General features: G+C 42.5%; 1 protein-coding gene across 1 annotated transcript in view; it reads left to right on the forward strand.

Moving 5' to 3' along the window:
• PAXBP1 (PAX3 and PAX7 binding protein 1) overlaps positions 1-22,627 on the forward strand; it is a 275,602-nt gene that overhangs the window by 163,235 nt on the left and 89,740 nt on the right. The window contains exons 14-15 of the mRNA XM_029603577.1: positions 5,551-5,627; positions 6,864-6,930. Coding sequence (XP_029459437.1) covers positions 5,551-5,627; positions 6,864-6,930 — 144 coding nt within the window. The remainder of the gene's footprint in view (positions 1-5,550; positions 5,628-6,863; positions 6,931-22,627) is intronic.

Below are 22,627 nucleotides of genomic sequence, written 5' to 3' on the forward strand. Positions count from 1 at the left end.
GATGAACAACAATAACAATGATTAACATTGGTAACTTCAAGATAACATTTACAACAATGATCTACAGTTAAATCAGAAGAACAACAACGATTAACATTAGTAACTTCAAGATAACAGTGGGATCTGCTAGCTTAGGGACCTGTCCTTCACAAGGACTCATATTGATTTTGTCTTACGGTCTGGCCCTTGAGAGGGTGCATTTGATTAAGTGGAGATAATCTTTGGAAGAGGTGAATAGTCTTTTAAAGACTAGGAAATTTTCAACCTCCTTGGCGGGTTTGGAGAATTTTTTAAAAATGGTTGGCAAATTTCTCCAAGGATTGTCTTAGTGCCTTCTTTTCTGGCATTTTTTACAGGAGGCTCTAGAGAAGGAACTAACTCTTAATTCCTTGATAGTGCAGGCTGAAACTATTGTGTGCTATAGGGGCCATGTATTGGGGTGGGGGCCCTTGCCTTCTCGTTTGAATGTTTCTCATTTCCTGAAAGGGGTCAAGCACATCAGACCCCCATTTAAAGACCCTATGCCGCCTTAGGTTCTTGTCTTAGTGGTGTCTTTCTTGGAAGGTTCTCAGTTTGAACCTATTGGGTCAGTTTTGCTCAAGCTGCTTTGAAGGCATTGTATCTGATAGCATTTTATTCTACCAGGAGGATTTCTCAGTTGCAGGTGCACTCATGCAGTGAACCTTTAAAAAAAAAAAAAAAAAAAAATCCAAATGACATGGTCAGGATTCGTATGGTGCTTTCCTTTCTTCCGAAAATAGTATCGGCCTTTCATTTGAATCAAGTAGTTTGTTTGCCTTCATTTAATTAGCAGTTTCAGGAAAGGGCATATAAAGTTCTGCAATCTTTAGATGTGAGGTGAGGGCTTTTAAGATATCCGAAGGTTTTAGGAAATAAGATCATTTGATTGTTCTGTTCAGTGGAACATAGAAAGGCAAAACAGCAACCAAGGCTTTGATTGCTCATTGTATTAAGAAGGTAATGGCAGCAGCATATGTTGATAAAAGTAAGCCATTAACCAAACATGTCAGCGCATTCTACTAGGGTTCAGGTGGCTTCTTGGGCAGAATTTTGTTTGGTGTGTCCACAGGAGTTGTCTGTAGCAGCAACTTGGTTCTCCTTGCAATCTTTTTCAAAGCACTATTGTTTGTACTAGAAAGGAAGCATCCTTTGCTGTGGGAGTTTTGTGCATGGGTGACCTGCCGTAGTCAGGAGTAGCTATGGCACATTCCATTCATCTGGATTGGCCTGAATGGAAGAAGAGGAGGGAGAAATGTAATCTTTCCTGATAATTTCCTTTCCCTGAATGCAGTCAGATCAGTCCAGGACCCACCTTTGCTTTCTGCTAAATATTTTATTTTATAGTGAGAAGGATGGTTTGTGTGCAGCACCTGAAGGACAGATATGTTTTCTGACAGACTTGTACATAATTTATACTTGCTGTTTCGGAATCTTAGAAGCCCTTGGATTAGTAAGGGTTTTTCAGCTTGTTACAGATAATAATGGCAGGTTAAGGTCAGAATGGATACGTATAAGTGTGATGTCGTCAAACTTGTTAATTTCTGTCTCCATCTGCTGGTCAGTGGGCATAATCCTTTCATCTGGACTGGTCAGACTGCACTCAAGGAAAGGAAATTATCAGATAGAATTAAATTTCACCGTTTCTGCTTTTTGGGGCCTAGTGCTCTATCTGCCTTGTTGCTTGAGAATTTTTCTGCCCCTGCTTCAGCAGCTCCTCAAACAACTTTAAGTTCTTAAAAAATAAATAACTAAATAAATAAATACTAAGATGTCAGAGCACAGAGAAGCCCAAGGCCAAGAAGGCTATGGTAAGTGGGTTTAAGGCTTATATCTAAGGGCACCTGATGTCATTCTTACATAGAAACATAGAAATGATGGCAGAAGAAGACCAAACAGCCCATCCAGTTTGCCCAGCAAGCTTTCGCACTTTTTTTTTTTCTCATACTTATGTTACTCTTGGCCCTTAGTAACCTTTTGGTTCTATTTCCATTCCACTCCCGCCATTAATGCAGAGAGCAGTGTCTGAACTGCATCCAAGTGAAATATTTAGCTTAATTAGTTAGGGATAGTAACCGCCGCAACAAGCAAGCTACATCCATGATCATTTGTTTACCCAGACTATGTAATTCAGTCCTTGTTGGTTGTCTGTACATAGATCCACTTTTCTTCATTCCCCCTGCCATTGAAGCAGAGAACTATGCTGGATATGCATTGAAAGTGAAGTATCGGACTTTCTCCCCTGCCGTTGAAGCAGAAAGCATATTGTTTGCTACACCTGTTTGAGCCTGGACCATGATTAAGTGTCAAAGCGGAGCACCTCTGCACAGATGCCTAGTACTCCTGCAGTGTTTGTCTTGGTGCAGAAGGAACCAGTGCTTTCTATGGAGCGGGTTGCTTGTTAATGGGAGTTGTCAACGGAACCAGCACAGAGCACATCAGAGCCAGCTTCCTATGTGGCAGGGAATCCTACCATGGCACCAGGTTCCTTTACAACTTTACCAGCAACCTTAAGTGAGGATGAGCCGATCTGGATCTCTGAAGATCTTTCATCTAACTCCAACTGAAAGGGTCCCTCAACAGTGGAGGCTCACTTATTGAAGCTATTGAATTTCTTTTTCTCCAAGGACAAGCAGGATGGTAGTCCTCGCACATGGGTGACATCATCGGAGCCCGGCACGGAAAACTTTTGTCAAATTTTCTAGAAACTTTGACTGGCACACTGAGCATGCCCAGCATGCAGCTAACTATACCGGGGGTGTCTCTTCCTTTCCACGAAGCTACTGCCTTGCAATTTGTGAGCTTGTGCCTTTTCTCAATATTTTGCTTCCCACGACATGTAGGGTCCTCCGATTTTTCGTAGGTTCCTTTCTCTACATCCTGTTAAGTTTCATGCTCTTTGTGGTCGATCACCAATGATTCCATCGCCCGGTGGCCGCCGACCTTTGATTGTGCGCCGCGTACTTTTTCCGATGGTGTCTGCCAGTTTCTGCTGGTGCCCCCAATGCCCCCAGACTATGTCCATCACAGACCTCCAAGAGGTCTGTGTCCTTTGTCTGGGGAGGTCCCACGACATCTGTGGTTGTGACCTTTGTGCCCAGATGACCCCAAAGGGTTGTCTAGCACATCGCAATAAGATGGAGAAATTATTCAGATCCAAATCCCTCGTCGGCATCAGGAACCTCCACCCCTCTCAGAAAGGAGGTTCAAATTTCAACTTCGTCGGGGTCACCACTGCAACTACTGCCCGGACCTGATTTGGGAGCAGAAAACAGAACGCGGTCTCTGCCTTATTCCTGATCAGGTTCCTCTCCGTCTCCCTTGGTCCCAGGAAGAGACCATGGTGACCACCGAGAGTGATCAAAAAAACGTGTCAGCTCATTGTCATTGAAACTGAACCACGGACTGGCATAGACATTGGTGCCTCCTCCGAAGTAGTCCCAGGCGGGGGAAATGGTTCCCTCAGGTCCTGCTGAAGCCTCTTGGCGGCCTCTACTGACATTGGTGGAGGAATCTAGCCTCCCAGTTCTCTGGGGGATGTCCTGATTCTGCCCCCTCCTCCTCATACAATCTCGTCCTTGGCTGCTTTTGAGGAGGAGTTAGAAAGGTGCGTGCAGTTGGTGGTCGGCCGAGCCCTGCAGGGCTTCTAGCCTCCGGTTCCATCAGGACTGCTACCGCCACAAGACCCTACTCTAGTGCTTGTGCCCTTACTGGAGTAGCTCGATAATTTGCTCGATGTCTTACCGACGCAACCAGTTTCGGTGCCCAAGCCCCTTCGTGGCTGAAGGGAGCACTGCTGCCACTGCCACCGGCCCCTATACTGGTGAGCGACTCCTCCATGGAGGAAGGGCCATCAGATTCGGTGGCGGCTCAGAGACGCATGGTGTTTCGCCACCTTCCAGCTCTCCCAGGGCCATCGGGATCGGTTTGATCGGTGCCGCTGATCCCGCCGACGCCAGCGGATCTGTCAGCGCTTTTGCGACCCCCCCCCCCCTGTCAGGGGTCGGCTCCAGCTGTTCGCAGATCGATGGACCTCGATTACTTCGGACCTTTGGGTCCTGTCCATCGTGCGTCAGGGTTGCCAGTTACTTCCAGCAACTTCCACCCTGCTCACCTCCATATCCCACGGGGGATTCGCAGCTACTTCGAAAAGAGCTCTCCGCCCTCATACTGGCTTGCGCAGTCAAACTCATCCCACCCAGTCAGCAGGGAGAGAGGGATCCTATTCCAGGTATTTTCTAATCCCCAAGAAAACTGGTGGCCATCGACCCATTCTGGACTTGAGAGCCTTAAACCATTTTTTGGTGAAGGAAAAGGTCAAAATGGTTTCCCTGGGCACGCTTATCCTCCTTCTCAAAGAGGGAGACTGGCTGTGTTCCCTCGATCTAAAAGACGTGTATACCCATATACCCATCTTTCAGAGGGATTGGCAGTACCTACAATTCCTAGTCGACAGGAACCACTATCAGTATCGTGTTCTGCCTTTGGCCTGGCGTCTGCACCCAGCGTCTTCAACAAATGTCTGGCAGTTGTCTGAGCCGATCTTCGAAGGTGGGGGATTCACGTTTTCCCGTACCTCAACGATTGGCTTGTCTTGTCAAGAGCAATTCTTGGGGTATAGTATGCCATGCGCATCATGATCCAAATTCTGGAGACCTTGGGATTTCTGATCAACTACCCAGAATCCCACTTCAACCCTCATTACAACTGGACTTCATTGGAGCTCATCTGGACACCGTCCAGGTGAAAGCATTTCTGCCTCGAGACAGGGCAGAGACCCTCGCGGCTCTTGCTCGCCAGATCTCTGCTCACATGTCTCGGCTCACCAATTCCTTCACTTGTTGGGCCACATGACAGTGACAGTGCGTCACTCCCCTGGCTAGGCTGTACATGGAATTCTGTGCAAATTCTGCATTCCGCAGTAGCGCAGAATTCCCCTAGGAGTAGTCTATTCACCCAGTAGTCCACTCTCCACTTTTGGAGTTGGGTTGTGTTTAAGAATTTCTGCATTGCACCCCTCAGCTTTAGACTCCCCATGTGTAATGGTAATTCATGCCTGCTTGTTGATAGAAAAAGCAAGGTTTCTTATCTGTAAACCTGGTTCTTTATAGACAAAATGAATTAACTATTATTAATACTTGCCCATCACCCTGGAACATAATCTATCTTGCCACAGCTTAAGTTGAGGAAGAGATTGAGGGGCTCATGAGACAACGAACATGAGTTTGAGTTAGGTCTGTGTCAGCCCTGATGGATGACAACCCACATGTAATGTTAATTCAGTCTACAGTGAACCCTGATTACAGGTAAGCAAACTTGCTTTCCTGTCTTTGCTTTAAAATAGTGAGGAAGATATAATTAATACCACCAGGCACATTATCACAACTCTGGGCAACATCAAAAATAAATAAAAACTTCAGAATTAGAGCTGGTTTAATTTTCAGCTGTATCGATGCTTTCTAATGATTATGCAGATAAAGGTTTTAATTGTTTTTGGCATTTGCACATTTTAAGTTTAGATCCCTTTTTCAGGCATTTCTAAAGGCCCTGCTAATGAGAATGAGGACAACACTGGATAATGATGTTTTCATGCCACTTTTTCCAAAAAAGTAAGTCACAGCTAGTCACCTGAAGAATTTAAATGAAATAATTTTGTGAGCATGAGCGGGGTCATGGTGTGACTGTACTTGGACTCATTGTCACCCTCTAACAGGATTAGAACTTTTTGTTCATTCAGGAGTTGACAGGCTATGGCTAGAGTATGTTCTCAATTATTGTAAGTATAACAATATATACAGCTTAACATTAGTTTATACACTTTTTTTCCTTTAGCCCTGTAGTACCTCCTTTTTCCTTTTTTTTTTCCAGCTCAGTTGGTGCCAGTAGCACCATAAACTTCATTCACAACTACCTAGGGATTTTTTCACCCTATTTTAATAGATCCACCCTCCCATTGTCCTTGGTCTGGTCATTGCAGCAATGGTCCTGTGGACGGGAGTCATGCACAAGAGCTTCTGGAACCCTGTATCGTGAACTCTCAATCCAACCACCAGGTGTCACTCTTACTGATGACCATGACATCCTCAACCTTCACCAGGGACTGTGAATATTGCCTCTGCATTATCCCCAACAGAAGACCTAGTTCGGGAATTGAACATGGACCATTTGCCACTGAGCCACCTGACTGGCCAATTTATTAACATTCTAAACTGGTGGTGATAAATCTAAACATTCATCTTGCTGTTGGCATAGTCAGCTTTCCAAAGGCCTGTATAGGCTGGCTACAGTCCTTCGAGACTAGTATAAATTCCATGAGATTACACTATTATGAGACTGCTTGCCAGTCAGTGCAGCGGTACTGTAGTAATGCCTGCTTACTTTGGACAGCTACATTTAGCACATTCTTAACCCTCTTTTTAATGATTTGTGGTTTCTGTTCCCCAAAAAATGCCACTAGCATACATTTAAATACAAACTACAATAACAGCTGCATGCATGATTGCCAACTCTGAATTATTGTTGATCCCTAAATGTGATCTTTGGGCTAAAGGTTATCTTGCTATGAGTGATTTCTTAGATTATACTGGCAAAAAAGAGAGTTCTCTCTTTATTGTTTGCATAATCTAAGTGAATATTCCAGCTAATATTAAGGGGATTTTTCCTTATAAAATATTTGTCAGAGCTGCTAAAGTATTGAAAGAACAATGAAAATGATGCACTTTTATGTATTTGTACTATGCTTCCTACTTATTTACAGGAATCCCAACTTCAGATGTCAAAGATTTTGACTAATTAGAAAGAAAAATGCTTTTTAGCTAGAAATAAAATTGTTTTGTGTCTTTCAGTATATTAGAAAATAAGAATTCTGCACCTTGCGTATTTTTCCAACGGCAGTTTTGGTCATCTGTAAAGGTAATGCCAAGCACTATAAAAATGAAACTTTGCAATCTATTATTCCCCTTCTCCCGTCGCTCTCACCAAAAGAAAGTTAGTGTGTCTAAATCTGAGCATTGTGAATAATGTGGGTGAGCCTAGTTAATGGTTTTAAGTGTAAACTGATTGTGTGAGAGATAATGTGAAGATGTAAAAGAAAGCCAAGCTTTTAATCTATAGGTGTTTAGTTGATTAAACCAATCATTTACTGTGCCTTGTAAATCTTCACACACTTCTACATTTTTCACATTCTGCTGTCTAAAAATATACAAATCAAAATGCATTAAAGCAGAAGTTTTTCACTGATTTACACAAAATATGCAACACTTTCATCATAAAAGAAAAATTATAGAAATATCCCAAAACTAAGAATAAAGAAAATGTCTTGCATAAGTCTTCAAACCCTCACTTGGTTGAAACCCCTTTTGCAGTATTAAGAGCCGTGAGTTGTTTAGGATAAGTATCTTTTTGAGCATTCTTTGTGGCAGATGAGCTCAAGTTCTTTCAGGTTGGCTGAGGGATCTTCTGCAGACTGCAATCTTAAGTCTTGACAGTTTTTTGGATTCAGATCTGGATTTTGTGCGACTCAAGGACATTCACATTTTCCCTGTACCTACCTGGATGAGTCCAGACTCCTGGGTTTATTCATCCCTGTTAGCAGCTGGAGACAGAGAAAGTTTCACTGACTCTGTTTCATAATCCCTGGTGCCACCTGCAGTTCCTCAGTATTTTTCTGTCTCCAGCAGATGGTGGCTGGTGCATAAACCTGTAGTTCTGAGGTCTGGTGAATTTTTTCTTGTTTGGGTGTGAGCCTTTCCTCCAAAGGGTGTTTGAGTTCTAGTGGATCCTTCCTTGTTTGGTTGAGGTGGACGAGCAGGAGGTCGGTGACCTTTTTGTATGCTCGCTCCTTTAGTCTGTGGGGTATAGATCTGGTGGTCCAGATCCCTCCCCTTCTCGAGGCGGCTGTAGGCTCAGGGCGGCTGGTATCATTTTTTTTTCTTTCATCAGCTTGCCTTTCTTTAAATTTCTGATTTCAGTCTCTCCTTATTTCTTTTTGCCTTTTGCTGAACCTGAGCTGGACAGCTCCATGTTCTCTGCAGAGGAGAGACTGACCAGAGTTTTAAAGTTGTCAAATAAATAAAGGTAAGGCTATTTCCCAAGCGGCTCTCTCCCACCCTCCGGCCCCTGTTTGTAAATGTGTGCCGGCTCCGATTTTTACTCTTATTCACGTGTTTGGGGCTTGGCAGGGGGTGGTTTCCCATCAGTTTCAGCATGGTTCGCGGCTTTGTTTGCTGTGCATGTGGTGCAGAATCGGCTCAGCCGCTTTAGTTTGTGCAGCTGGCATTTCAGGGGGAAAGGTTCCGTCAGAGGCTCCGGCGACCTCGAGAGGCAGGAATCATCGTTCGGGCTCTCCCCCGAGGGTTTCTGTGAAGTGCGGACTGCGGCAAGCCTCAGATTTTCCTTCGCGGGAATAGCGGCCATTTTGGCTCCTCTGGCACTGCGGTCTGTTCAGACAGACGATGGGGGAGATTTGCCTCCACATCTTTCTCCAGCCCACCCAACCACGGTAGAGGGTCTGGGGGGGAGGGGGGGGGCAGATGAGTCTGCGCTATCTGCCAGTGCCTGCATCCGTGGAGACTGAGCCCTCACAGCTCTCTCAGGCTCCTCAGGCCTTCTCTGCTGATTTTGTTCTCCTGCTGCATGAGGCATATTTAGCTCAGCAGGCAGATTTGGGAAGCCAATCTCACCCTTTAGGGGGTCAGAGAGGTGCTTCGGGGCCTGAGCAATCCTGATGTTGGAACCCTCCGCTGGGACAGTGGTCACGGTGTCCTGGGTTTGCTGAGGCAGCATCTGATGTCTCAGGGGATCCCAGGACGCAGGAGGCTTTGTCTCAGAATCAAGGTATTGATCCAGGTGACGTCGGAGTATCTCAAGGAGATGATCTAGATAATCTTCCAGTCTCGGAGGATGATGACCCTAAAGTGCTCCGCTTATTCCGGAAGGAGGAGTTAGGCCCTTTGATTCCTCAGATTTTGGAGTAACTAGGACTGAAACTCCCACAGGAAGACTCTGATATGGAAGATGCAGATCTGGTTCTGGATGGGCTTCAGGCTCCCCCTGTTGTAAGTCGGTGAAAAAGATGGTGGATCCAGAATGGGGAGTACCCGACTCTGGCTTGAGAGTGGGAAGGGCGATGGTTAAACTCTATCCCTTGCTGGAACAGATGTTGGAGCTCTTTTCCCTTCCAAAGGTGGACACTGCGGGTCATTGGAAAAGATTTTCTAAGTCGCACAACACTAGATCCAGGGGAGTGGGAGTTGTCCGAGGCAGTGATGCAGCTCATCTGAGAGAGGTGGGGCTGTCTCCATGTGGATCTAATGGTGACATGTCTCAATGCAAATGCATCTTGTTTTTCAGTTGAAGATGGGAGTACCGGGCCGAAGGGGTCAACGCTCTGGTAATACCCTAGCCTCGGGGAGGTTCTTCTTTACTTATTTCCCCCCTTGGCCTTTGAAGGCAAAGTGTTGCGTCGTGTAGAGAAATACCCGGGAGACGTGGTGGTGTTAGCCCCGGAGTGGCCTCATCGGCCATGGTTCACGGATCTGGTCACCATGGCAGTGGATGGACAGTTACACTTCAGTCATCTTCCTCGGTAGAGCCCTATATTTTCAGACCAGGCAGATCACTTTTGTCTAGCAGCCTGGCTTTTGTGAGGCGGCATTTGAGACGAAGAGGATACCAAGAGATGATGATTACTACTCTTCTTCTAGCTAGATGGACGTCTCTTTCGTTGTCGTATATCCGAGTCTGGAAGGTCTTTGAGGCATGGTGTATAACTAATGGGGTACAGGCCTTAGGTCTTTGGTATCTCAGGTTTTATCTTTCCTTCAAGAAGGTTTGATCAAAGGCCTAGCTTTCAACTCTGAGTACAGGTAGCGGCTCTGGCTTGTCTATGTGGTAGAGTTGAGGGTGTCACGTTGTTCTCTTATCCCGATGTGGTTCGATTTCTTCAGGGGTTAAGAATTTGCGCCCTCCGGTTAGGAGAGTTTGTCCATCCTGGAATCTTAATCTTGTTCTCGGAGGTTTGTGTGAGCCACCTTTTGGACCTCTCCGCAGAGCGACTCTTAAGGATTTGACCTTGAAGGTTATTTTCCTGGTAGCCATTTGTTCTACAAAGAGAATCTGAGTTGTAGGCTTTATCTTGCCGTGATCCATTCCTTCAGATCTTGGACTCAGGAGTGTCCTTGCAGACAGTTCCTTCATTTCTTCCCAAAGTGGTATCGGCTTTTCATTTTAAATGGTGAAGCTTCCGGCTTTCCCGGAATTGGATGCTTCTGCACCTCATGCGTGCGAGCTTAAGCTGTTGGATGTCTGTAGAACTTTGCTGAGGTATCTCAAGGTAACAAATGATTTTAGGAGATCTGGTTATCTGTTCATTTTATGGAGTGGTGCGAAGAAAGGTACCCAGGCTTCCAAAGCTACCATTGCGAGGTGGCTTAAGGAGGCTATTGGGTCAACATACATTCTCAAAGGCTGTCAGGTGCCTGAATGTTTGAGGGCTCATTCTACATGTTCTCAGGCGGCCTCGTGGGCGGAGGCCCAGTTGGTTTTACCACAGGAAATTAGTGGGTTGGCGACTTCGAAGTCGCTGCATATTTTTGCAAGGCACTCCCGTCTAGATGTAGGGGATCTGGAGTCTCGGTCTTTTGGCTAGAGTGTCTTGCGAGTGGGATTCTCCAGGTCCCACCCTAAGTAGGGAGCTTTGGTACATTCCAGGAGTCTGGAATGATCCTGGTATGAACAAGGAAAGGAAAATTGGTTCTTATCTGCTAATTTTCAACCCTGTAGTACCACAGATCTGTCCAGAACCTGCCCGATCTATGGCGGTGGAGAGTCGTCCACTCAACTGTAAACATTTTGGTATAGATTTTTAAAGTTATGGAATACAGACTTGTTGGGAGACTTTTTTCAAGTTTTTACAAGTTTTATAAGTTTTGCAAGTGTTTTGTGCTTGAGGAACTGCAGGTGGCACCAGGAATTATGAAGCAGTGTCGGTGAAACTTTCTCTGTCTCCATCTGCTGGCAGGGATGAATAAACCTAGGGGTCTGGACTGATCCATGGTACTACAGGAACGAAAATTAGCAGGTAACAACCAGTTTTCCTTTTCTTGTTGAGCCACTTCATTGTTGCTTTTGCTTTGTGTTTAGGATTGTTGTTCTGGTGAAAGGTGAATAGTCTCCCCTTTCCCAGGTCTATGGCAGACTGGTTTTCCTCTAGAATCTGTCTGAAGTTTGCACAATCCATCTTTGCCTCTATCTTCAAAAGCTTTCCTGTTCCTTCTGCTGCAAAGCATCCCTACAGCATAATACTGCCATACCATGCTTTGCTGTAGGGATGGTATTAGGGTGATGCACCATTGGTTTTATGCCACGCATCACTTAGTTCTATCTTCAAAATCAATGTGCCTCAGCATCAGAAGAAGGACCTTCACAGGATTTGCCCTATAGCTATGGAACAGCCTATCTCCAGCAATTAGGTTTGCACCAGATTTTCCCTTGTTCAGAAAATTGGTCAATACCTGGCTTTTTGAATCAACGTTCTGCTCAAGTCAGTAACCCCTTTGAATTCACCATTCATTCCTCCAGTAATCATGGACACATTAGTTATTCTAAAGTTCCCCCACTATTCATGTTTGAATTTATTGCACAGTGGTAAAAATGTATTACATTTGCCAATTAACATATTATAACTGAAATTTGTGTAATTGCTTTATTCTGTTATTTCCAAACATTGTATTTTGACATTGGTTGCTTTGAACTCTTGCTGGAAAAGCATTCTATAAATAAATGATGACTTGACTTTAAGACCAGAAAATTCCATTGTGTTCTAATTGTACCATAAAACCTCCCACATGAGTGCAGTGTCCCTTGTCAGTGTTTCCCAAAATTTTCAAGCTCGAGGCATACCTACATTAATAAACTTGTTGCATCAAAACTGAATCAAATCACGGTGAACCTAGAAGATGTGGTAGACCTGATTGACAAACTGAAGAGTAGTAAATCGCCTGGACCGGATGGTATACACCCCAGAATTCTGAAGGAACTAAAAAATGAAATTTCAGATTTTAGTTAAAATTTGTAACCTATCATTAAAATCATCCATTGTACCTGAAGACAGGAGGGTGGCCAATGTAACCCCAATATTTAAAAAGGACTCCAGGGGCTATCCGGGAAACTACAGACCGGTTAGCCTGACTTCAGTGCCAGGAAAATAGTGGAAAGTGTTCTAAACATCAAAATCACAGAACATATAGAAAGACATGGTTTAATGGAACAAAGTCAGCATGGCTTTACCCAAGGCAAGTCTTGCCTCACAAATCTGCTTCACTTTTTTGAAGGAGTTAATAAACATGTGGATAAAGGTGAACTGGTAGATGATGTATATTTGGATTTTCAGAAGGCATTTGACAAAGTTCCTCATGAGAGGCTTCTGGGAAAAGTAAAAAGTCATGGGATAGGTGGCGATGTCCTTTCGTGGATTGCAAACTGGCTAAAGGACAGGAAACAGAGAGTAGGATTAAATGGACAATTTTCTCAATGGAAGGGAGTGGACAGTGGAGTGCCTCAGGGATCTGTATTGGGACCCTTACTTTTCAATATATTTATAAATGATCTGGAAAGAAATACAACAAGTGAGGTAATCAAATTTGCAGATGACACAAAATTGTTCAGAGTAGTTAAATCACAAACAGATTGTGATAAATTGCAGGAAGACCTTGTGAGACTGGAAAATTGGGCATCCAAATGGCAGATGAAATTTAATATGGATAAGTGCTAGGTGATGCATATAGGGAAAAATAACCCATGCTATAATTACACAATGTTGGGTTCCATATTTAAAAAGGGCTTCAGGGGCAATCCGGGAAACTGTAGACCGGTGAGCCTGATTTTGGTGCCGGGAAAAAGTGGAAACCATTCTAAAGATCAAAATCACAGAGCATATAGAAAGACATGGTTTAAAGGAACACGGTCAACATGGATTTACCCAAAAGAAGTCTTGCCTAAAAATCTGCTTCATTTTTTTGAAGGGGTTAATAAACGTGGATAAAGGTGAACTGATAGATGTAGTGTGTTTGGATTTTCTGAAGGCGTTTGACAAAGTCACTCATGAGATGCTTCTAAGAAAACTTAAGTCATGGGATAGGAGGTGATGTCCTTTCGTGGATTACAAATTGGTTAAAAGACAGGAAACAGACAGTAGGATTAAATGGTCAATTTTCTCAGTGGAAAAAGGTAAACAGTGGGATGCCTCGGGGATCTTTACTTGGGCTGGTGTTTTTCAATCTACCTTATAAATGGGCCATGACCGACGGCCCGCAAATGCGCAGTAGAGCACAGCTCTACTGCGCATGTGCGGGCAAGGACGTCTGTCTTAGCCAGCGTAAAAAAAAAAAAAAACATGGCGGTGTCAGGCGGCAGTGGCGACGGGTGGCAGCGGCGGCGGTGTCGGGTGGCGGCGGCAGCGAACGACGACGAGGATCAGTGGCGGCCAGTAGCGAGGGAGGGAGGGAGGGACTGAGTGGGAGGGAGGGACGGAGTGGGAGGGAGGGAGGGACGGAGTGGGGAGGGGAGGGAGGGAACGGAGTGGGAGGGAGGGAGGGGGGAGCTGAGAGGGAGGGAGGGAGAGGGATACTGAGTGGGGGGGAGGGAGAGGGACTGATTGGGGAGAGGACTGGGGGAAGGGAAGGGAGGGAGGGAGGAGGGAGGGAGGGACTGAGGGAGGGGAGGGACGAGAGGGAGGGAGGGGAGGGACTGAGGGGAGGGAGGAGGGGGAGGAGGAGGTGAGTGGGAGGGAGGGAGGGGGTGGGGAAGAGTGAGGGGAAGGAGGGATGAGGAGAGGTGAGAGACAGGGATGTGAGTAAGTGGAAGGGTAAGAAGTTGTGGAGCAGAGAAAAAGGGAGTGGAGGAGGGCTGAGGGAGAGGGGATGGGATTGAGACAGGGTGGGGAGTGACTGAGGGAAGGGGAGAGAGGTGGGAGTGACTGAGGGAAGGGGAGGGAGGTGAGTGTGAGGGGAAGGAGCCAGTGGGAGACAGAGAGTGAATAAGACTGAGGGGTAGGAAGGGGGTGAGTGACTGAGAGGAAGGGGGGGAATGAGGGAGAAAAAGTGTAGGAGGGTGCTGTTTTCGAAAATGGACCGAAAACAAAAATGTAATGTAGCCCGTTGTGACGGGCTTAACGGCTTGTATATTTATAAATGATCTGGAAAGGAATGACGAGTGAGGTTATCAGATTTGCAGATATAAAATTATTTAGAGTAGTTAAATCACAAGTTGATTGTAAGAGCGAATGTTGCAGTTACATTGTAAACCGATGTGATTTGTATTTTTTACAGGAATGTCGGTATAGAAAAGTTAAAAATAAATAAATAAATAATACATTGCAGGAGAACCTTGCGAGACTGGAAGATTGGGCATCCAAATGGCAGATGAAATTTGTGGACAAGTGCAAGGTTTTGCATATAGGCAAAAATAATCCTTGCTATAGTTACACGATGTTAGGTTCCATATTAGGAGCTACCACTCAGGAAAAAGATCTAGGCATCATAGGGGATAATACTTTGAAATCGTCAGCTCAGTGTGCTGCAGCAGTCAAAAAAGCAGTGTTAGGAATTATTAGGAAGGGAATGGTTAACAAAATGGAAAATGTTATAATGCCTCATGGTGAGACTGCCCCTTGAATACTGTGTACAATTCTGGTCGCCACATCTCAAAAAAGATAGTTGCGATGGGGAAGGTACAGAGAAGGGCAACCAAAATGATAAAGGGGATGGAACAGCTCCCCTTTGAGGAAAGGCTGAAGCAGTTAGGGTTCAGCTTGGAGAAGAGACAACTGAGGGGGGGATATGAACGTGGTCTTTAAAATCATGAGAGGTCTTGAATGAGTAGATGTGAACCAATTATTTACACTTTCGGATAATAGGACTAGGGGGCACTCCATGAAGTTAGCAAGTAGCACCTTTAAGACTAATTGGAGAGAAAATATTTTCACTCAATGCTCAATTAAGCTCTGGAATTTGTTGCCAGAGGATGTGGTTAGTGCAGTTAGTGTAACTGGGATTAAAAAGGTTTGGAAACATTCTTGGAGAAGAACTCCATTAACTGCTAGTAATCAAGTTGACTTAGGGAATAGCCTTTGCTATTACTGGCATCAGTAGCATGGGATCTTCTCAGTGTTTGGGTACTTGCTAGGTTCTTGTGACCTGGTTTGGCCTCTGTTGGAAACAGGATGTTGGGCTAGATGGACCCTTGGTCTGACCCAGCATGGCAATTTCTTATGTTCTTATGAGACACTCATGAAGTTGTCACAATAGGCCAGTTCCATCTATATACAAGTGCAGAAGAAGCGAGACATTGATTTGATGCAGGCAGTTAACTCTGTTAGTTACCTTGGTTGCCACATGCAACTGCCAGAGCTCCTCCAATACTTCTGCTCCCAACACTCTGAGTCACATCCTGTGTTTAGTGCACACTCTTCATTCAAGTATGTAGCCAGATCAGTTCAGACTCCTTGGTTTTGCCTCCCTGCCGGCAGATGGAGACAGTTTCGCTGACACTGTACATAATCCAGTGTGCCAGCTGCAGTCCTTCAGTATTTCTCTGTCTCTAGCAGATGGTAGATTATGCAAAATCTGCAGTCTGAGAGACATATAAAAAAAAAAAAAATTCAGAGAAGAAAATGTGAAAGACGTGGTCTTTATCCTTCCAGGGGGGTCAATGACCTTTCTGTAAACTTGTCCGGGAGTACTGAGGGGTGGACATCTGGTGGTCCAGATCCTCATCCCCCGCGAGGTGGCAGTAAGACTGGCTGTCAGCTCTGCGCGTGCAAGCTTCAGAAGCAGGGAAGTGTTTACTTAATTTTTTTCAGGCACTGGCTCTTCATAAGTTTTGTGACTATAGCAGTCGGGTATGCAAGATGGGAGCCTGTAAGTTGACCTGCCGCAATTAGATTCTTAATAGTCATTCAGATTCCACTTCCAAAACAATAAGCAACAAAAGTGGAATGAGACCAATTATTGAATAAGGAGGTATTTATTAAGCACAAATACATAAAACAAGTGTGAAATATATACATATGTTGAATGAATGGAGCTTCAACACAATTGTATAATTTAAACATAAAAAAAAAAATCTGTGTGATTGAGTAAATTTGAATCAATAAAGGTGACATATTCCAACAATGAAATAATACCATATAATCTCTGCATTAAAAATAAACAGAACGAAACAAGAAGATAATGGAAGACTAAGAATAAAGCGGAGAAGCAAGGATAAAAAAGAAACAAAAATGGTATATGATTAAATTACCTTATGGAAGTATAATCTGAAAAGTGGTTAAACTTTCCCAACGAAAACTGTGTGAAGTATCTAAAAATATTTAAATACAAAGATAAAAGAAGACATTTTTGTCCATTATTTAAAACAAGTGTTACTAGGTCATGTAACCTTCGTATAAAATTAGCTAATTGTTCGACATGGATTATATAAATAGTCAAATATGTTGTAGCATTAAAATCTAAACGAGCATAATGATCAATAGAAACTGCCAATTAATTGTATAAGAAAAAGGAGAGTATTGGCATAAAGGCAAATAACTGAAAAAATCACTAATGTTAATTTAACTAGATGTCAGCATTATTTAAATTTATAAATAAATTTACCTTCCCAACAAGTCACCTCGCATGGTCTGATCACTCTATGGTAAGGGTAATTGTGTGCAACTGGCCATGCTTCAGTACGATATAAAACTATCCTTCTGGTACTGATCTTTCATAAATAAAATAAAATATTGTCGTCTTATATTTAACATTGAAAGGGTGATTTAGATATAAAAATCAAGTTTTTTAAAATTACATGATTAATATTAATTTATGTCGAATATACAAGTATTAAACATATTTGGAAAAGCCAACACAAAAAGGTGGGGACACTCACTTTGTGCATTTAAATTAACAATTTCAGCACTAACGGGCCAATACAGTACAGTGCGCTCCAGAGCACACTGTTAAGCTGCCATTGGACGCGCGTTTTCCCTTACCCCTTATTCAGTAAGGGGCAGAAAACCTGCGTCCAACCCGCCGTATCTAATAGCGCCTTCAACATGCAAATGCATGTTGATGGCCCTATTAGGTATTTCCGCACGATTCAGTAAGTAAAATGTGCAGCCAAGCTGCGCATTTTACTTTCAGAAATTAACGCCTACCCAAAGGTAGACGCTAGTTTCTTTGGGCACTGGGAAAGTGCACAGAAAAGCAGTAAAAACTACTTTTCTGCTTTTCTGTGCACCCTCCGACTTAATATCATGGCAATATTAAGTTGGAGGTCCCGAAGGGTAAAAAAAAAAAAAAAAAATTTGAAGTCTGCCGGCGGCTGTCGGGTTGAAAACCGGATGCTCAATTTTGCCGCATCCGGTTTCCGAACCCATGGCTGTCAGCAGGTTTGAGAACCGACGCTGGCAAAATTGAGCATCTGCTGTCAAACCCACTGACAGCCACCGCTCCGGGCCAAAAGGAGGCGCTAGGGACGCGCTAGTGTCCCTAGCGCCTCCTTTTGCCCGTTTCTACCGCCGGGCCTCATTTAAATACTGTATCGCGCGCACAGTATTTAAATCCTCTCCCGCGGATTTTACTGAATCTGCCCATAAGATTGTTAAATATTTCTTATAGTCCATTTTTGTAGCATGAATCAAAATTTATGAAATATAAATGTATATAATGACTAATCACAAATGGTGAATGTTATCGCAATATCCATTTTGCTTAGTAGACTAAACAAAGGATTTAACAAATATTTTAAAGAAATAATTTATATATTCTAATTGATTATAGGAGCTTGGTCAGCATTAATTTAAAGCAACAAGTGTTTAATAGGAAAATATCTTAAAACGCGACGCTTTAAAACAAAGTAAAGACCGTGTCTTGTTGCCTGAACAGTTGGCTCAATGCGGATCAAGGGACAATTTAAAATATAACTATTATAGTAGATAGTGCTCTTGGTTAGCGGTAAATGAACATGCTGACTTATGTGGGCGCACAGGTGGGTATAATAGCGGGAAGAGCAGTTCTGTGTTGCAAAAACAATTGAAGGGAACTAAAATGAGCATCTCCATTTACAGCAAGTGACTTGTTAATAACTGCTGTATTCTTTTACCGATACAGACAAGCTACCTATTACAAATTTATCATTTCAAACCAAAGATTACAGTTATATACAATTGTCTTGCTTTTCTTGATAAATCGGCATGCTATCTTGCGAACGCATATGAGAAATAACGGGAGAGTCTGTTTAAATCAAATCAAAGAAATATCTCCTTTTTGGTAAAAAGATATGTCAGTGAGTGCTGTTAGATATATCTATCTCAATATCAGTATTATAAATGTTATTTACCTTTAAAAGATCATTACTCTTGATCAAGCATGACAGCATCCGATTTGAAAACTAGACTGGTGTTTGAAAGGCTGTATTTAAAAGCCCAAAAGTGGGGCAAAACTAAAAAAAAATAGTAACTTAAAATTGAGGTGGAAGACGTCTTAAAAAAAAAACATGGCATAAAGAAGGGTAATATCAAATATGTTGGACTAAAATGACTAAAGAAAGTATAAAAGGAAGATATAAACAAACTAAAAAATGATATTGATGTGATATTTAGAGAAAGGACGAACGAAAAAAAGGGACAAGTGATACATAGGTTACAGAAATACTGAAAAGTCTAAATCTTGATTTAAACCGTTGGGGTGTGTACAGTATTAAGTCTATGTAGTAAGGACACAATTTATATTCTTCAAAAAAATTATTTTTGATAATAGAATGTTCTACTAAAGGTCTTTCTTCTGACCTTCTGTTTATTGTGCTCTTATGCTCAATCTTTTGCTTAATGCCACAATTAGATTCTTAATAGTCATTCAGATTCCACTTTCAAAACAAATCTGGTCTAAATCTTTAAAAATGCATCAATTAATTTTATTAATATTCAATGATTTTTGTATTTTTTATTTTGCGATTTTTTTTTTTTTTTTTTTTTTTTTTTTTTTTTTTAATTTTTGAGAAATAAAGGACTTTAGCACTAGTTAAAAATGTACTCTGTTGCAATCATGGGTCAAAAACCTCTCACTGCTTTTTTTTTATATTCATGAAAAATCTTTAACCTCTTTCTTTAGAAAAATTTTTCTACATTAATAAAATCTTTCTTCTTATGTATATTTTTTCCAAAGACAGAAATTTATGACAAAACGGCAAATTTTTCTTTTTGCCTCTGTTTAGCAAAACAATATAGTCAACTGTGTCTCTTCTTAAGAATCTGAACCACTTTGAAACAATGCCCACTTGGTTTAAAGCTTCATAGTTTAACACTTATCTGAATACTTCTTTGATCATTTTTGATCTTTGATATTGCCAAGACTGCCCGTGTCCTCTTATATGTCGAGAAATGCCAACGTTGACAACGTTTTGCTAACGTTGCATCAGGGCTCTCTACAATTTATTTTCTTTTCAGCATCACCGTTGCTTTCTCAACAAGTTGGGGTCAATAAAAGTTAACATGGCAATCCGTATTTCAATATTTAAAAGTCTTAACTCTAAACCAATCAGGTCTCTTATGTGTTCCCTCATTACTTTTGAAAAATATCAAGTGACAGCTGTCAATCAATCTTAATTATAATCAGTAATCTAATCAGTCTGTTCCATTTTTTGAAAACCCCTTTTATAACCTTTTATCAAGCTGTTCCATTCTACTGATAAAACTGGACAGTTCCTCTGATCGTAGCTTGAATATCCAGTTCTGTTCCCTTATACATAATCATTTGCGATCTCCTTTTTTTAAAAAATTTTTTATTTTCAAAAATTTTCCAAATTAACACAAGAGAATCTTGTACAGAAATGTTAGTGCAAAACAGGTAATACAAATAAGGTATTACAGTAATACTGCTTCCAAGTAAACATGTACTAGAAATAAAGGAAAAATGGGAGGACTCAGAAATATGAGCGAGTTATCAATCAGGAAAATATTAAGAGAAAAACACAGGAAAGCTGAGCGAGAATCACAACAGCTGTACCCTTATACGAAACAAGCTAAGGGTGCCTCTAGGTGTGCGTATCTAAAAATGCTCTGATTTGTGAAAGTTCAAAAAAGATATAATTTACATTTTGATGCCTAACATAACATTTGCATGGATTTCGAAGAGTAAATTGTGCCCCTCTTTGAAGTACATCTGAACGCATGGATAACTATTTTTCTTCGAGTTTGGGTAATTTTGGTAAGGTCTGGGTTAATCTAGACCACCTGTCCATAGAATAGAGATTGTCTGTTGCGGAAAAAGAGCCTGAAGATATTATTCCGATCCATAAGAAAAGCGAAAGAGACCAAGAGTGCTCTTCTAACGATATCAGTTTCTTGGGACATTTCAAGGATCCCTGAGACATCCAGCGAAGGTAGTTGCATTGGCGCATCAACACTACTCTCAGAAGCTTGGGGTAAATAATAGGCCTTCGTTATCACTGGCATTGCTGTATCTGGCATCTTTAACACCTGGGTAACATATGTTTTGAAAAGATCCAATGGGGAAATCAAATTTATCACTGGAAAGTTCAATATTCTTAAGTTATGGGATCTCAGTGTATTTTCTATGTTTTTCATTTTTTTATTATTTACCAACTCAGATTGAACCCAGGTTTTGTTGTATTTTTTCATTAGCAGATAGACGTGACTCCATAGCATCTACTTTAAGATTAAAGGAAGAAATCAAATTAGAATTTGCCATTACCTGATTCTTAGTATCGAGTAAATTGAAATAGTGTAGTAATTGAAGACTCTAAAGATTTTAAAGCAGTCCATATTCCGTCAAGTGTTATTACAGGGGGACGCTGTAAAATAGTTCTGGAATCCAGAACATTTAAGTAGGCACCACCTGCACCCGAAACTGTGCCTAAGCCAGTCTCCATACCTCTTGTATGTGAAAAAACATCATCCATGGGGCCCGCTGCTCTGAGGAAGCCTTGACCCATGTTGCCTTCACGCCTCCCAGGCAAAGTACTGTCGGCGGCTTGTATCACCTGGGTCCCCGTTGAAACTTCTCACTGTTGTTCTGCTCCCGTATCTCCTCAACATATTTCAGAGGAGATCGTTGCAGTGACTGAATTACCAGTATGTTCATGGTAGGGTGGAGAAGGCGTGTTTGGAGCGCCGGAGCTTAATGAGATGTCGGTGGTCAAAAGGGAGAGTATTCGCTCCCCTACCGGCCCCTGCGACCAATACTTCCAGCGTTGCTGTCAGCGTAGATGTAAAAAAGCCCTCAATACGAGGTTGAGATGGTTCCATAGAGGGAGAGCTCGATATAATCCCTCTCAATCTAGCTTTTCTTTTTAGTATGAGGCATTTTGAAGTGAGGAAAACAAAGAAAAAGGTAAACGAGTTGAGAGCTCTCTAACAGGATTCCTCACTCGGCCAGTTTGGGGTCCTCCTGATCTCCTTTCTTATGCTATGCCACAAAATCAATGACAAACCATCTCAAATCTTCAACCCGATGTTTCTCTTTCATGCAAATGGATACCATAGGTGCATTTTCTCTTGAATTTCGTAAACAACGTTTATGCTTCCCAATCTGTTGTGTGAATGCTCTTTTGGTCTGTCCCACATACATTTTTTGGCATGGGCACATGATCACATATAGTACATAACTAGTCGAACAAGTTGTAAAATGTTGCAATCTAATTTTGCTTCGTAGTTGGACAAGTAAAGTCTTGTATTTGTAAAGTCTGATCACAAATAATGCAATGACCACATTTATAATGTCCCTGAATCTTCTTTCCATCAATTGTAGAAATGTCATCTCTCTTCCTATCTGGTAACATGGCTGGACATAAAATTTCTTTTAAATTCTTGCTTCTTGAAAATGCCATCCTAAATTCTAATTCTTCAAATCCGGGTATGATTTTCACAATATGCCAATTAGAACAAATGTTTTTTTACTTTATTTTTTTCAGACACTGGCTCTTTATAAGTTTTTATTAAAGTTTAAAAAAAAAAAAAAAGGGGGGGGGGGGGGGAGGGCCTGTAGCAATGATCCTGAGCAGGCGCTTGCAGCGATTCAGAAGTAGCCAGCGGCTATAGCAGTCGGGTATGCAAGATGGGAACCTGTAAGTTGACCTGCCGCGATTAGATTCTTGTCAGCCTGACTCCCATTTATTGGTATGCTGCCTTTCTCCATGTGTGGAGGCTTGTTAACATGATGTGCGGCTGTCCCTGCCATGCATGTGGAGGATCACAGGCCAGGCTTAATTGGGAAGGCCTCATGGTGCGTTGCCAGTGATGAGGGCACTTAAGGGGCACTCCTGACACGATCCAAGGTGAAGCCGGAATACACAAGTCAGTACTGGTGGGAGATTTTGTGGGCACAGGAATGATGGCCATTTTGAGCCATGTAGTAAGGTCAGTGGCGATATCAAGGAGGGCAGGGAGGTCTCCTCCAGTGCTTGGTGCTACAACATTCTGGAAGGACAGTGATTTTATGGATTTTTTTCCCTGGATCAGTTGTTGATGGGGCTGGGGACTTTTCACCTTGACAGGATTTGGATGAATCCCAGTCTCTTTCTGAGGACTTTGTGCTTCTTTTGCGCAAGGCTT

Source organism: Rhinatrema bivittatum, chromosome 5, assembly GCF_901001135.1.
Source record: "Rhinatrema bivittatum chromosome 5, aRhiBiv1.1, whole genome shotgun sequence".
Taxonomy (NCBI): Eukaryota; Metazoa; Chordata; class Amphibia; order Gymnophiona; family Rhinatrematidae; genus Rhinatrema; species Rhinatrema bivittatum.